Source organism: Oryctolagus cuniculus, chromosome 16, assembly GCF_964237555.1.
Source record: "Oryctolagus cuniculus chromosome 16, mOryCun1.1, whole genome shotgun sequence".
Classification (NCBI taxonomy): domain Eukaryota; kingdom Metazoa; phylum Chordata; class Mammalia; order Lagomorpha; family Leporidae; genus Oryctolagus; species Oryctolagus cuniculus.
In genome coordinates, this window is record NC_091447.1 from 40,748,975 (window position 1) to 40,766,153 (window position 17,179).

At 45.1% G+C, this 17,179-nt stretch overlaps 1 protein-coding gene across 1 annotated transcript in view; it reads left to right on the plus strand.

The window, feature by feature from the left end:
- Window positions 1–1,656: 1,656 nt before the first annotated feature.
- PON2 (paraoxonase 2) overlaps window positions 1,657–17,179 on the plus strand; it is a 31,692-nt gene continuing 16,169 nt past the window's right edge. Inside the window, exons 1-2 of the mRNA XM_002713792.5 lie at window positions 1,657–1,816; window positions 11,710–11,780. Coding sequence (XP_002713838.1) covers window positions 1,743–1,816; window positions 11,710–11,780 — 145 coding nt within the window. The 5' untranslated portion in view covers window positions 1,657–1,742. The remainder of the gene's footprint in view (window positions 1,817–11,709; window positions 11,781–17,179) is intronic.

Below are 17,179 nucleotides of genomic sequence, written 5' to 3' on the forward strand. Positions count from 1 at the left end.
TGGCCGGCGCCGCAGCTCACTAGGCTAATCCTCTGCCTTGCGGTGTCAGCACACTGGGTTCTAGTCCCGGTCGGGGTGCTGGATTCTGTCCCGGTTGCTCCTCTTCCAGTCCAGCCCTCTGCTGTGGCCCGGGAGTGCAGTGGAGGATGGCCCAGGTGCTTGGGCCCTGCACCCCATGGGAGACCAGGAGAAGCACCTGGCTCCTGGCTTCGGATCAGCATGGTGCGCCAGCCGTAGTGCGCTAGCCGCGGTGGCCATTGGAGGGTGAACCAACGGCAAAAAGGAAGAACTTTCTCTCTCTGTCTCTCTCTCACTGTCCACTCTGCCTGTCCCCCCCCCCCCAAAAAAAAAAAAAAGAATAGCAGTAGTGCAATAGACAACTGGGTAATCTTGGTTACATTTTAATGTTTCCTCATTATGTGACCCGTGCAGAAAGGGCAGGCTGGCTCCTGACCTACAGTCCTTAAGACGTAGTTTTATGTCATTCCTATCACCTAGGGAACCTTGAAAAGGGACTCAGGCCTAAAAGAAAAGCCCAGGGCTGGCGCTATGGTGTAGTGGACTAAGCCCCTGCCTGTGGCGCTGGAATCCCATATGGGCACCAGTTCTAGCCCCAGCTGCTCCACTTCCGATCTAGCTCTCTGCTATGGCCTGGGAAAGCAGTGGAAGATGGCCCAAATGCTTGGGCCCCGGAAGAAGCTCCTGGCTGCTAGCTTCAAATAGGCTCAGCTCCAGAGGTTGCAGCCATCTGGGGAGTGAACCAGTGGGTGGAAGATCTTTGTCTCTCTCTGCCTCTCCCTCTCTCTGTCACTCTGCCTCTCAAAACAATCAATCAAGAATAATAATAATAAAAGAAAGCCCAGGCAATAAGCTCAGGCCCCCTGTTTTAGATCCTTTTTTTTTTTTTTCAACATTTATTTATTTGAAAGGTAGAGAGCCAGGAAGGACGGAGCGGGGGCGAGAGAGAAAGAGGGAGAGATATCCTCTGGTTCACTCCCCACATGGCCACAACCCCTGCCCTGGGCCTCTCGGAAGCCAGGAGCCAGGAGCTTCCTCTGGGACTACCCACGTGGGTCCAGGGGTCCAAACACCCAGACCATCCTCTGTTGCTTCCCCAGGTGCATTAGCAGGGAGTTGCATCAAATACTAATTTAAGTACTTTGATTTATTGTTTTCAAGGTTTCCATACAGTCCACTGCTGCAGTTCGCGGAAGGAAGGGAGGGAGGGAGGAAATCCTGTTATCCTTGTGAGTTTGGATCGTAATAAGCGTCCGAGTCCTCAGGTCTCGGCTCTAACGGTTTCCCACAGGGGTTTTCTGCCTCCATCTACATCTTACTATAAGCAACGGGGATTCCAACAGGAAATATTTACAAGACACGTCCCAGCACCTACGTCTCCAGTATAATACAGCATCTTCAAGACTGTACGCTGGGAGGTTCCGCAACAGGAATGAGGAGGGCGCACAGGCGTCTCCGTGGGAGCGGGTGGTTTGGCAACCGCGGCAGAGGAGTGTGAAATCCCGAGCCTGCCTGCCCCGGGGCGTGGAAGATCTGCTGGCGCCCTGGGAAAGGCGTCGGGGAGCCAGGACTGCGCCGATCCTGGCCAGGGCCAGGCCCAGGGCGGAGCCTCAGAGGCCCGGCGCAGGGCGGAGCGCGGCCCGGCGCCGCCGCGCGGGGAAGCTGGCGCCGCCCACGGGGCCGCCCGGTCAGGCCCGAGCGAGGCGGCGGCCCGGCTCCGCGCCATGGGGCGGCTGGTGGCTGTGAGCGTGCTGGGGATCGCGCTGGCGCTGCTGGGCGAGCGGCTCCTGGCGCTGCGGTAGGTGGGGCGCGGGCGCGGGCAGGGGTTCCCGCGGTCCGGGGCTGGGGCCCGGGGTGGACTTAGGGCTCGCGGGTCCCCAGCTGGTTGGCCCCCATCCCCCACCCTCATCCCCAGCCAGCCCAGCAAAGTTTGGACCGGGTGGCGACACCCTCTAGAAAGTTTTTAAGTTCTCCTCTGCCGAGGTTGACAAGGGAGCGCTGTGCCATGCGACAGAGGGCAGACCTGGAGCGCTCGCCTGAAATACAAAACGATTACGCAGGCACTGAAACTTAAATTATGAATATTTATGGCGGGTCCTGGAGGCTGCCTCTCTGTGTTCCATAAAGTCGCTCTCCATCCCTCCCCCGCTGAGTGGAGAAACTCCAGCTCTGTAATCCGGGCGCTGGAGACCAAAGGCACAAGGAAATACTCAGCTGATGCCCTTAACAGCACTTCCTCGTTCCTCCACGCGGGAGCCCTGGAGCCGGAATGCCATAAACAGACCGCACCACTCCATCTCACACTTGCGTTCCAATGAAAAGTTGCTTTTAAACTAGCAAGTCAAATTTTATAAGCCTCACCCAAAAAGAGTGCCAAGCATACTGAGCCCTACTGTGCATGATGGGCTTGCCCTGGCTCTTAGAGTAAGACCCTTATGGCCTAGACCCTGTGACTGGGAAGAGAAATAAAATAAGTATACAAGGATACTGCAAAAAGATGCCGGGAAATGGGCCTTATCCTTTAAATCCGTTTCTATAGGAACGTTTTGAAATTCTCTTTGTGAACTGAGATGAATAGGACAGGTGCAAAGGAACCTGTGTAGGCTTAAGAGCAACAGTTACATCCCCTGAAGGTGGAGTTCTTCAGGGAGGAAGAGACACTTGATGTTGGCCTTGAAAGATGGTGCCACATAGGGGGACGAAGGAGGCCATGCAAAAGAGAAAGTCCCCGACGAGCAAAGGGACCAAGGTGGGAGGTTCGGAGGCTCCCACATGGACCCACTGAGGGGAGCATGAAGTCATGGTGTAAGAATGATAAGGGGGAGTGGAAGGTTTTGGGCTCTTAAATGTCAGTTGGACAGTGAAGGGAAGTTACTGATAGAACTTGATGTAACCAGCTGAGCTTTGTATAGCTACACCCAGAAGGCTGGGTTGGAATGGGGCAATGGGACCTACTCCATTAGCATCTATACATCAGGATCTCCTGCAGGGCCCATGGCTGGGGGACCCATGGCTGGGGGACACCCCTCCCTGCCCCAATTAAAATACTGCATAGTCTGGAAAGGGTAACAGGAACCCAAGCTTCTGAGGTCAGAGGTGATACCAGCCTGTTTGCCACAACTCCACTCCCCATAGCTGTAGCTTCCTCTACTGATAAAGCAATGAAGGAGGAAGGAACACATGTGTGTTGTGGGGTGAGGCAGGGGTGCAGACGGAGGGTGGCAACTGGAGAGAGAACAGTTACTGGTGGGAAATGGGCTTAACTCTCATGGTGTATAAAAGCCCATCCTGCTCTGCAGAGCATGCATGACTTTGTTGTTCTATTTTTGGTTGACACATAATTGTACATATATGTGAGCTATAATGTTTCAATAAATGCACACAGCAAAATCAGGGAAGTGAGCACATCCATCACCTTACATATTTACTAATTTTTTGGGGGGTGAGAACATTCAGAATCCTCTCATAGCCATTTTGAAGTATGCTTTATTAACCGTAGTGACACTGCTGTGCAGTGGAGTGCCCGAACTTCTCTTCCTGCCTGTCACTGTGTAGAGGTTTGCTGTGGATTGGATACGATTCGGCTCCCAAACTCACCCTGTACTTAGTAATTTGAACTTCATCACTAACCTATGTTAGTGATACTAAGAGAGTGGAGACAATGTAATTTTGGTGTTTAGGAGATGGGTCTAGTGGGAGGTCCTTAGGTCCTGGCATAGGGGAGAGGCAGATCTTGGAGAGGGTTGATTATAAATGCCAGAGGTGAGCCCAGGGACCACGTGCTTTCTCCTTGCCGTGCAATCCTTCCTCTGCATAGCCTCTACCATTGCTATCTCCAAGCCTCACCAGATGGCCCAACTGTACAGCCTGCCCCATCTTGGACTGTGAACCTCCAAAACTGTAAATCAGAATGTGCCTCCCTCCTTCATATGTCACTTATTTTACACGTGTAGTTACAATGAGGAAAAGCTGACTAAACACCATTAGCCAGTCTCCCCCTATCCCCTGTCCCCTCTACCTCCTCAGCCTCTGGGAACCATCACCCCACCTTCAGCTTCTTTAGATTCCATGTAAAAGTAAGGTGATATGGTGTTCTTCTGTTCATGGATTCTTTCACTTAACATAATGTCCTCCAGGTTCACCCCTGTTGTCACAAATGACAGGATTTCACCCTTGTCTGTGGCTGAATAGTGAAGTACTCCATTTCTTTATCCATTCCCCTGTGATGGGACACTAGGCTGATTCCATTTCGTGGCTCCAGTGAATACTGCTGCAATAATGATGGGAATGCAGGCATCTCTCCAGCATGGTGATGTCATTTCCTTTGGATACTTACCTGTTGTGGGAGTGCTGAGGAGCCTTCCTACTGTTTTTGTTACAGCCATCCTAGTTCACAGTCTCGCCCACGGTGTGTAAGGACCTTTCTCCACATCCTCACCCGCTCTTGTCGTCTTTTTCCTTTTTGTTAACAGTCATTCTGGCTGGAGTGAGATAGCTCACTGTGGTTCTGATTCGCATTTCCCTGATGAGTAGTGTGATGAATGAATATTCTTTCATATATATGCTGACCATCTGTGTATCTTCTTTTGAGGAATGTTTATTCGGGTGTTCAGTCCATTTTTAAATCAAGTGTGTTTGTTTTGGTTGTTGTTTCTTTGAGTTCCTTATATATTTTAGATACGAACCCCTTATCAGATATATGATTTGTAAATGTTTTCACCCATTCTATAGGTTGTCTCTTTACTCTGTTGGTTATTTTCTTTGCTGTGCAGAGCTTGTATTGCCTGTGCTTTTTGGGTTCTTATGATATGGATGATTTTGTATAAGTAGCCAGCTTTCAGTTTCAAAGGTAATGCTACAAAAATTCACAATCTCATTAAATTTACAAGTTGATGCAACTTTTATTTGTGAAAACATGACATAATACACTTATTGAACATGACTTTATAGGGTGTTAACATTATTGGATTATTGAAGCCCCAAATGGGCTGATATGAGAATGTTGAGGTAGGTGGTAGGTACCTAGGTTTAGCAAATAAAAATGCAGGATGTCCAGTTATTTTTGAATTTTAAATAAATATCCAGTCATTTTCATTATAATCATATACTACTTGTACTTTTAGTATAAGTGTGGAACTGGGGACATAATTCTGCTAAAATATTACTCTTTATCTGAAATTCATATTTGACTGGGCACCCTGTGTTTTACCCGCCATCTTAGAATTGAGAAATATCGCGTACCTTTTCAGAATAGTGAAGTGATGAAGTATGCAGCATTTCTCCTTCACACCCTTACAGTGTGTTTCAGAAAGCACCACAAACATAGTTCCCACCTTCCCATATGAAAAGGCTCTTCAGAGGAGTTTTTGTTTGTTTTTTTGCTCTAATCTTTTGGCCACTGTGTAATTATGCCGTTTGTACAGACGATACTTTTGCAGTCAAGTTTTATTTCTCTCCCCCATGGTGCCCACTTAAGTTTCAACTTGAATTTCAGATAAACAGAGGGTAGTTTTTCATGTAAGTATGCTGCAAGTGGATAAATGCAACCAACTTGTCTTTTTCCTCTGACCTGGAACTGTCTGAGGTTCCCAGGGGAGGATGGCATTCCATACCCATGTTTTCTATCACTCCCTAGTTAAGCAACAGAAGAGAAAATACGCAGATATTCCCAGGCCAGTTGTTCCCTCTTGCAAGTTATGCAGGCTTGGATGAATCATGAGACTTGAGTGCATCACTGATCTGAGAGTGGGCAGAACACCCCCAAACGAGCACTTGAACATCCCACTTAGTGCCTGACACCTGTTATGACGTTGTCACCAAGAAGGCAGCCTTTTGGCCTCTCTGAAGGAGCAGCTTTATTTTCTTAGCGACCATCCTCCTTGTCATTTAATACGTGACTACCATGTGCAGGTCCCCAGTGTGAAATGTGTACAACTCTTTTATCTTAAATCGAAATGTATACTCACTGACATTTGGGGAGAAAGCACTTTTAACTTTTATGCCTTCATTGTGTGTGTGTGTGTGTGTGTCTTTCTTTCTATATAATAAGCTATAAAAATACCAAGATTTGAACAGGTTGGCTAGTTAGTTCAACAGGTAAATATTAGTGCAAAATGTGTACTCTAAGCCAGATCTGGTGATTACAAATTCATTTCCCACAGCTCCCCATAGCCTCCTAGCTTCTCTACCATTGGGACAAATTTGCCCCAGATTTATATACCTATGCTCAAATGCTTAGTGAATTACAAAAAGTTTCACAAGTCTGTATAGAAAAGATAAGTTTCCCCCCACCCCACTTCTTTTCCCTTCCTTTCTCCCCTTTCTTTCCTTTTAGCAACTTAATTGTCTTTGAAGAAGAATCCAAGAATGATACATTTTTATGAGCTCTTAGACATAACTATTACTTATGAGACATAATAATATCCTCCTTTTAATATACTAAAGGGAAGTGATTCTTGAGAACAAGCTTTACTATTAAGTTTCATGATACAACTCTTTGGGGACAGAGGTCCTGCGTGGACTCTTGTTGTTTATTTAATAAATGCCACTCTTATGTATGGCAGCAGTATTCACCCAAGGTTCTTGACGTGATCTGCCTTGGCTATGGAAGCCTTTTGAATCCACCAGATCAACAAGGCCATAAGCAAACTGGAAGTTCTCTCCTCCCTTCAGAGAAAAGAACATCCTTCTTTGATAGCCCCTTCTTTCTTTCCACTGGGGTCTCACCCACAAGGATCCTTTATGTAGGGCGTCTTTTGCCAGTGTCTTGGCTTTCCATGCCCGATATGCTCTCTCTGGGCTTTTTCAGCCAGACTGGAGTGCCTTTGCTGGAACAATGTCTCAGGATGCCTGATTCTGAGGTCGGAGTGCTACGTAAAGCAATTGTCATTCTGAGTCTGCTGTATGGATTACTTCCCATGTTGGAGCCTTTAAAAAAAAAAGGCAAAATCACCTATAAGAAGCAACAACATACATCAGCGCTTGTAAAGACTGTTGAGGAACACTTCTCTTAGTTTTCTTTACTCCATTCATTCTTTTTATTTTCTTTCTTTCTTTTTTTATTTTTCTTTCTCAGATAAAACAGGTGAGGGAGCAGCAAGAAGTGGGAGGGCGGGTATGGTGTAAAGAATTATTATGTATGATATGTATGTAATGCTGTATTTATATTTATTAGATACATACAAATTAAAAGTAAAAACATTTTAAAAGAAGAAAAGAAATACAACATCTTCAAAAAAAAAAAAAAAAGATAAGGTTTGTGTGTGCAGAAAACTGTGTGTGGAAGATAAAGCCCTGTCACTTTGTGAACTCCAAGGCAGTGAGATATGGCGCGCAGTAAGGCCTGATAGCAGAGCTGTGCTGCAGCTCTGCCCCGGGTATATTGGCAGCAAGGAGTGCTTCACCTTTAGAACCACCCTCCAGGAGGCAAGGTGAAACTAGCAACCCAGCTAGTCCCTTTTCTGCATTACACCTACTGAAGGCTTCTTACTATTGAAAAATAACTGAATCATAGTGAGAAAGGAGAAAAAGGGGAAAACAGAAGGAGCCAAGAACAGAAAGGGCAAATGTCTTTCATCTTGTATGTCAGTGGTTGCTGGAACAATGTCTCAGGATGCCTCTGGGATAATAAGAAAGAGTGCTGTGATTGATTATTGATGTCTGGGTGATAGCAGAGTGGCATCAACACTGCCAGCTCAGACCTGGTACACTCATAAGCATGCTGTAAACGTAAAGTGTTAGGGATCAAATAGGCTTGTAGCAAAAGTAGCAAGATTTTTCTCCTCTCATATCATCACTCATATCATCTGTACCACTTATCCTTTGCTTTTTTGCATGAATACTTTTAAATTTATGGTTATGCTAATCAGAGGTTTATAAAGCATTCTCTCCTATATTCCCCAAACTTCTTAAATCTGATATTGCTTAGGATTGCTTCCAATGAAAGTAGCATACATCAGATGAATGGAAGCTTATCCAAATAGGGTTTAATTTTTCTCATATGGCAGACTCTTGTCAGTTGGTCAAACAGAGCTTCCTCATTGAGTGAGTGATAACATCAAGGAAGTGGGTGCTTCCTGTTTTTCGTGCTTTGGTCCTTCTTTGTTGACCTCACAGCTTGACTGAATATGCTGAAAGGCTGTCGTCTGCTCAAGCACTCCATGTGTGTGCGATTCATGATGAAGGGAGAAGGAGTGTAGCCAGCTAGTTCTCTTCTTTTGTCTCCTGTCTATAAGAAACAAGAGTAACTTTCCCAAAAACATGGGTCAATACAATTACATCTCAATACAAAAGAGACTAGGAGAGCAAATACTTGGCTGGAAATGGCTTTAGTTTTGTTAGCCAGTAGGCTATGGAACACTGCAGTACAGAAGTCCTTTGGTTAGCAGTTCTGCCTGTGGAAATGTGTAACACTTTTTCACTGAAGGAATTTGGAAGTGTTGATGAGCCACAAAGTATGGAAGCGAAAATCTTTTTTTTTCTTCTTCTTCTTCTTAAAGAGAAACCAAGAAAAAAATTACTTGGTTCACCAAAATTCATGCACAGCCCTTCTATAACTTTTCATTTTTGACACCAGATAGTCTACATGTCCAAAGATCTTCCACTTTCCCTATTTTTCTATAGCCAAATAGGCATAATATCAAGTTGCATAAACTTGACACCCAGACCCACACGTGGTAGAAACTGCAGCTGTGGCCTGTTGGTTTGTGTCTACATCTGTTTCTGGAGTCGTACATCACTCATCATAGAGTTGTGCAGGTCTCTTGCAGGTTCATCCTTATTTTACCCAATAAGAAAACTGAGGGCTATAGAGAGTAATTGAGCTGCCTAGTGCCAAAGCCATCTTACTGCTGAGACAGAACCACAGATCTCATCACTCCATCCTGAGTAAAGTGCAGAGCAAGGGATGCCCATTACAGGTGCCTGGACCCAGCACTTGGCTCAGCTGGCCTTGGGAAAATTGCCTGGGCTTTCTGAATCACTTTCCTCATCTCTAAGGTGGGCACAATGGTGCCTAAGTTAGGACTGTTTGAAGAATTAAATAAACGCACTGAGGTAAATCACTTAGTACAGCGGGAAATTCTAATTGCTTCCATTACTGATTTCTTTTCACTATCCAGGGTTTTTATCAGCATCATCCTCATCATCACTCATACTGCTGCTACTATGTTAGGCCATGCATACTTTTGTTTCCCTTTTAAAGCACTTCTGGGACATGTAGGAGTGAGATTTTATCTATGTATTCATTTATTTATTTGAAAGGCAGAGTAAGAGAGGGAGAGTGAGAGAGAGCACTTCCATTCACTGGTTCACTCCCCCAAATGCCCAAAACAGCTGGGACATGCCCAGGCTGAAGCCAGGAGCCAGGAACTCCATCCATGTCTCCCATGTGTGTGACAGGAACCCAAGTACTTGTGCCATCATCTGCTGATTTCCAGGCACATTAGTGGAGGATAGCCGGGACTCACACTGGCGCTTCAACATGGGATGTGGATGTCCTAAGTGGTGGCTTAACCTACTGTGCCACAACACCAGCCCCAGATTTATTGTACTTTTATTGCTTTATTTTTAAAAGCTTATTTAGTATTTTATGTATTTAATACTTTTGATTGTTATTAGATTTATACACTTATTTTTTTTGTTTTATTGTATTATTTTAAAAATTTAATATCATTAGGGCCAGCACCGTGGCGCACTAGGTTAGTGCTGGCATCCCATATGGGCGCCAGGTTCTAGTCCCAGTTGCTCCTCTTCCAGTCCAGCTCTCTGCTGTGGCCTGGGAAGGCAAGAAGGATGGCCCAAGTGCTTGGGACCCTGCACCTGCATGGGAGACCAGGAGGAAGTACCTGGCTCCCGGCTTCGGATCAGCGTAGCGCCGGCCATTACGGCCATTTGGGGAGTGAACCAATGGAAGGAAAACCTTTCTGTCTCTCTCTCTCACTGTCTATAACTCTTGTCACATAAATAAATAAAATCTTTAAAAAATTTAATACTATGAGTTACATGACTCCAAATACATATTGATTAACATTTTAATATGCATTTATTAATTCTTTTTTTAATTTTTTATTTGAAAGGCAGAGTGAGACACAGGTACACAAAGAGAGATGTTCCATCTGCTGGTTCACTCCCCATATGCCTGTAATAGCCAGGGCAGGACCATTTGAAGCCAGGAGCACATGACTTTGTGTAGATCTCCCATTTGGGTGACAAGGACCTAAGTCTTGAGCCACCATCTGCTACCTCCCAGGGTGCACATTAGCAAGAAACTGGAGTAAGGAGGAGCCGGGACTCAAACCCAGCTACGCCAAATGGGATGTGGGTGTCCCAAGCACCATCTTAACCACTGTGTCACAACCTGCCCCTGATTAACACTTTAATTAGATACTCAGCGTATGGTAAGAATAGCCAAAATGTGCAGTGGGCACAACCTATTAATTCTCGATTATGTAAGGCTAGGCTTTCTCCTATGTTGCTGAGAAATGAGTGGAGTTCCCCATGTTCAGTGTCCAGAAGTCAGAAGGTGTCAGGGAGACAAATAGGAGAGGGACAAGCTGCACATTTGGTGTTTTGTGTCTTAAATTTGCAGTGTGTGGGAACCATTTTGAAAACTGTAACGTTCCCTGTATGCACTGTTGTTCCTATTTAGAGCTCTAGCGAGCAGAGACAGCAAGTGGAAGGAAGGGACGGCTCTTCTCTGTGTGGCTGTCAGAACAGTAGATGCCCCACATGTCAACCCAAACCCAGTGTTGCCCCGTAGCCTGGAAGGAAGGGCACAAATATCATATCAGAATTCAACGTTCTCTCAGTATTTCCTCCTTTTTCTTGCTGTTGCAATGGCCACGAGTGGTTTTGCTAAAGTAACTGGAAAAGTGGCTGGTGTTCTCCAGCCCTCCTGTTGTGGGCACGGGATCTCCTCCTTGGCTTGCTGACTATCTCCTGTACTGTCCTCCGTGTACCAGGCTCTGGCGTGCTCTTTGGCTTGGCCTCCTGTCAGTCACCGCAGGAGGCGTGCAGTCATTTTTCATTGTTGGGCTCTGGAGAAAGAAGACAGGGCTTCTGGCTCTGCCAGAGCTGTGAGAAATGTGACCAGTGTCATATTTATATTTGCATAGGAACTTGGACTACAAGCTTTATTTGTTGAGTTCTTTGCTTTCTTCTTCTTTTTTAAATTTAGGTATTTATTTGAGAGGCAGAGTTAGAGAGAGAGAGAGAGGGAGAGACAGGGAGAATTGTCCTCCATCTGCTGGTTCACTCCCCGAATGGCAGCAAGGGGCCGATCCAGGAGCTTCTTCCAGGTTTCCCACATGGGTGCAAGGCCCAAGCACTAGGGCCATCTTTTGCTGCTTCCCAAGGCCATAGCAGAGAGCTGGATTGGAAGAGGAGCAGCTGGGACACGAACCAGCGCCCATGTGGGATGCCGGCATGGCAGGTGGAGGTTTAACCTACTACGCCACAGTACCTGCCCCCTTGGTGTTCTTTTATAACCCACATCCATATGTAGATCTTTATGATATGCATTTTTGTTATATCTTTGTCTGGTGCTAGTTTATGTTCCTTCTCTTGTTTTCCTTTGTTGTCTTTCGTATGCTTTAGAATTATGCAGCTTTAAGTATTGCTGTAAGTCTCCTGAACCCCTCTGAAACAAAGCAGAGAATATGTCAACAAATATTCTTCTTTTTTTCCCAATAGAAATCGACTTAAAGCCTCCAGAGAGATTGAATCCGTAGACCTTCCAAACTGCCACCTGATTAAAGGAATTGGTTCGTATGTAAAAATGCTTGTTGTATAGATTACAGTGTTTGGCCATCAATGTTAAAACACTAACCAACAGTATTTTAGTGTGCAATTAGCTTTTCAGCAGGTAGACTACATTAGATCAACAGGAAGTGCTTTGGTCACTCTCTTGTGACCTTCCACACACTATATTTCTTCTCTCTTATTCTGACTGTAAGATAGTGTTTGTATAATCTTATGTTTTTTGTTTGATTTTTGCTTGTTTCGCGGCTTCTCTGAACTCCTTTTGTGAAGTCTGTATTCTTTCCTGTGATGCCAGTTGAAGTCCGTGTCCCATTAGCCTACTGCTCAGCTTGTAAGAGAGAAGGTAGGCTCCGTGTAGGCAGCCACAGTACAGGGAGCTTCAGAAAGTTCATGCAAAATGAAATGGAAAGATGAGTTTATTTTGGTGCAAACAATGTGGAAGTTCACGCTTGGTTTTTTCATTCACATTTTCCATGAACCTTTGGAAGACCCTACGTATGCGTGGCTTTCAACTTTTTTTTATACCAAAATAATGATCTTTTAATTTAATTTTCCAGGAACTTTTGAAAGCAGCTTGTATTTATCCTGCTCAGTACTCTAACCAGCCTCTGGTCCTATGCCTAGTGCAAAGGAGACGTTTCACAGCATGTACTGGGAAAATGTTCATTGCTTTATCTTCTAAGCCATAACTGAGGGGACAAAACTTCATGGGTTCTGCTGTCTCCATTCTATGCAGGATGCCCTGTAGTGCCTGAGTCTTTGAACAGGGGCTTGGAGATGCAGCCCTGATTCTGCTGTAGTTGCGAGACATCTGTCTACACCATCCCCTTAGTGCCCAGGGCCTGCCCAGCCTGTCTGCAAATTCTTCCAGAGCAGAGTCCGTTGTCCTGCTGTTTTTACCCTTTGCCATCTACCAAAGTCCTTGGTACATAATAGAGTACTTAATAGAGTCACTATTGCTGAATTACCAATGAACAATCAAACATTGGTTGTTTCTTGGAGGTAGTACAAGGTGTGATTAGCTACAAAACAAGTAGGAAGTCAGATCACCTAGCTTCTGGTTCGGGTTCCGCTACAGATGTGCAGTGTGACCTCAGGCAAGCTGGCTTTTGTGTCTTTCACCTGTAGTGATGAGTTTGTGATTACACTGAAGGATTTCAGATTTTAAAAAGCCTAGGACCACACATGGGAGATCCGGAGGAAGCCCCTTGCTCCTGGCCTCAGACTGGCCCAGCTCCAGCTGTTGCATCATTTAGGGAGTAAACCAGCGGATGGAAGATTTCTCTCTCTCTCTCTCTCTCTCTAACTCTGCCTTTCAAATAAATAAAATCAATCCTTAACAAGAGAAAAAATCCTGGGGCCATATCTTTGAACTCTTAGAATAAGAACCTCAGTGTGATGACTAGACGTGGCATCGTGCCCTCCTGTCCTTAGCAATACCCTTCTCTAGAGGTGGGAGAGCCATTTAATTTTCGCATTGTTTTTAAGAAATTAAAATTTAAGAAATTAAAATACAGATTACATGAAAGTATCCTCTTCATCTCCTGTATAGCTAATATTGTTAAACAAGTTTTGAGTGTCCTATAGTTTTTCTGTTTGTGAATACTCTCACACATGCAATTAAAATATAAATGGGAGGCCGGCGCCGTGGCTCACTAGACTAATCCTCCGCCTTGCGGCACCGGCACACCGGGTTCTAGTCCCAGTCGGGGCACCGGATTCTGTCCCGGTTGCCCCTCTTCTAGGCCAGCTCTCTGCTGTGGCCAGGGAGTGCAGTGGAGGATGGCCCAGGTGCTTGGGCCCTGTACCCCATGGGAGACCAGGATAAAAAACCTGGCTCCTGCCTTCGTATCAGGGTGGTGCGCCAGCTGCAGCGCAGCGGCCATTGGAGGGTGAACCAACGGCAAAGGAATACCTTTCTCTCTGTCTCTCTCTCTCACTGTCCACTCTGCCTGTCAATAAATAAATAAATAAATGGGATCAAATTGTACATATTTCAGAACCAGCTGTTGGCACTTAATCCTATACTTTGAAAATTTGTCAGTACACTGTTTTTTTTTTTTTTAACAACTGCATAGTATCTTTCTATGCAAAGATCCTGTAAATGTATATTCAAACAGTATAGGAAGATACAAAATGGAAAATAAACATTTCTCAACAAATTCTTCATCCTCTCACAAAAATAACCTGAGATTAAATTTCCTTTTTGTTCCTTCTTGATATTTTCAGTGCAAAGCCACAAATACATGCCTTTACATACATGCCTTTTTTTCTTTTTCCAAAAATGGCATCTCAGTATAAATATTCCACAACTTGCTTTACTCCTAACACAGTGTGAACAGCTGTGCACATCAGCACAGGTAGATTTACTTCATTCTTTTTAATACTTCTATGGTTTATTTAGTCAATTCCTTAAAAAAAAAAGAGTTATTTATTTATTTGAAAGGCAGAGTGACAGAGAGAGAAATAAAAAATGGTCGGAGGGAGATAACAAGAGGGAGATCTTCTTAGTCACAAGATGCCCACACCAGCTAGGGCTGGGCAAGGCCAAAGCCAAGAGCCAGGAACTCTGTCTGGATCTCCCATGTGAGTGGCAGGAACCCAAGTACCAGGGCCATCATCTGCTGCCTCCCAGGCACCTTAGTAGGCAGCTGGATCTGAAGCAGAGCATCTGGGAGTCAAACTGGCACTCTGATATGAAACGCAGGTGACTAACACCTGCTGCTCCACAGCACCCACCCCTAACCAGTTCCTTTCTCATGCATTTCTGGTTTTATTGCAGTTTTTTTGACACTACAAACAAGTGAGTGAACACCACCGCTCTTGTATCTGTGTGTCTGTGATAAATCATGCGGACAATAGTGGGACTGTTATTCAGTTAGGACATGCTTAAAATTTTGGTCATCATTGCTCAATTGCCCAGGAGTTGGCAACACCAGTATTTAATAATAAAAAGGCTTCCTATTGATCACTGCATTCACTGTGGGTTCCAGTGTTCTTGTAACCAGAAGGAATGTCAGTTGTCAGAGCCACCTTTTCAACCCAGAACTGGTTGATTCTCTTTGCTTCATTTGCCCAAACACCTAGGAGGATGCAAATTCAGTGTCAAATACCAGACAGACTAGATCTCTGTTGGATAACACAGAAGGTACTAGAACCAAGGTTGCTCACGGAGTTCCCAGTGACAGCAACTTTTTCCTGCCCTCTGGCTGCAATCAGTAAGAACCCCTCAGAGCCAGGCACTAAGTCAAGCCAGATGGCACCTGTGAGGTTGCCCGGCCGTCTTGGGAGGCTGGGTCAGTGATCTCACAGGTCATCTTTGCTACTGATTTAATAACTGCCACATCATTAAACAGCCCTGAGCCCGGGGACTCCCACCTTCTGTGAATTCAAGTCTCAGCGTAGACAACAGGGCACAACCAGACAGGCTGCAGGACACGCTGCCAAGTGTTTTCCTGTTACCACTCCTGGGATGGAGGGCTCCCCCGGGAAAAAACAAGCCTGGCAGCATTTGTATTCTGCACAGGCGTCTGTCTGTGTTTGTGACCTTTATGTTGTGATGTGTGTGAGCTGCTATCTGAAATGGGAAAGAATGAAGAAATAGGCCACCTATGGCCCCTCTTGTGAAGTGTTTAATGCCTCGGAGGCACTTCAGAAGGCAACAGAGCGGGGAAGATGAGTGATCAGAAGCACATTTGGGATATGTTTTTAGATCTAATTAGAATTGGGCTTTTCTTTCCTTCTGTTTTGCTTTTGCCCTGTGGTTAGCACACACATGTGAACATGTGTTGAATGCTGTATTAGTGATGCATAATGGGTAATAATAACTTGTGGTTGCTTATTTTTTTTTTACAGGCAGAGTGGACAGTTAGAGAGAGAGAGACAGAGAGAAAGGTCTTCCTTTGCCGTTGGTTCACCCTCCAATGGCCGCCGCGGCCGGTGCGCTGTGGCCGGTGTACCGCGCTGATCCGATGGCAGGAGCCAGGTACTTATCCTGGTCTCCCATGGGGTGCAGGGCCCAAGCATGTGGGCCATCCTCCACTGCACTCCCTGGCCATAGCAGAGAGCTGGCCTGGAAGAGGGGCAACCGGGACAGAATCCAGCGCCCCGACCGGGATTAGAACCCAGTGTGCCAGCGCCGCAAGGCGGAGGATTAGCCTAGTGAGCCGCGGCGCCGGCCTGCATATTTTTAACAAGAGTTGTTTATCCAATGATCTTGGATTATAATGAATAACGGTGTGCTGTACATTCGTTCCTATAGAGGCAAAAACAGCTTCTTTGGGTGGGCAGCAAGGGTAGAGAGGACCTTATTTTAAGTTTTATTTTCTACTTTGGAAGCAGGAGAGCCATGCAGCTGAGGCTAGTTAATCCCTTCAAGAGGGAGACCCTGTTCCCTTGATCTCTTTTCCCATCAATACACACACACACACACAACAACAACAACAACAACACACATTGCAATGCTATGTTCAGCATCTTTACAATCACTGAAAATGAACTCATTGTCACTCTCAGGTATTTTGTACTTATCGTATCATATATCATGTCTTCTTGTTTTAATAAATAATAGTCTCTGACTACAATATCTGTATGGTAGAAAGTCCATGATTCCATATTTTTATTCTTTCCCAATCTAAGCTATTACACACCCAAGATCTGGCTCAATATCAATGTCTATGTAATAAAACTATAATGCAAGAACTAGCTAACTTTACTTGAAGCTTAAAAGTTTTAAAAAATTTCATTCAGAGCTCTGAACCAAAGCATTTTATTTAAAAAAAAAAAAATAGAGAGAGAGAGCGTGCGCGCGCCGAATCACTGGTTCACTCTCCCAAATACTGAGGCCATCCCAGGCCAAAGATAGGAACAGGAACCAGGAACTCAGTCCTGTTCTCCCACAGGAGCAATCAGGGAGCCAAGTACTTCATCCACTACCTGCTGCCTCCCAAAGTACTCGTTAGCAGAAAGCTGGAATTGGAATTTGAGCCAGTTCAAACTCAAGCACGACAAGCATGAAATGTGGGAATCTCAACTGATGTCATAACCACCAGGCCAAACAGCCACCCTGAAGCAAAATTGTGAATGGACTGTCACTGTTGAGTTAGCTAACAGTTTTATGCACTTGGCAGTCAAGGTCTTTAAAATAATTGTTCCTTGGGAAAGAAGGGAGAAAAAAGAACAGCATTGAAGTTTGTAGCCCTTGTCATCAAATGCTTCACAATCTACCTATGGGGGAAAAAAGGAAAAACTAAACAAATAAAAAACCACTGGGAGATACAGGTGGGCTTCAAAACCTTGTGGAAAATGGAATTAGAAGATAAGTTATTTGAGGGCAAAACCATTTTCTTTATAATACATATTTTCTATGAATTTTCCATGAAAACCTCTTGCATAGATATCT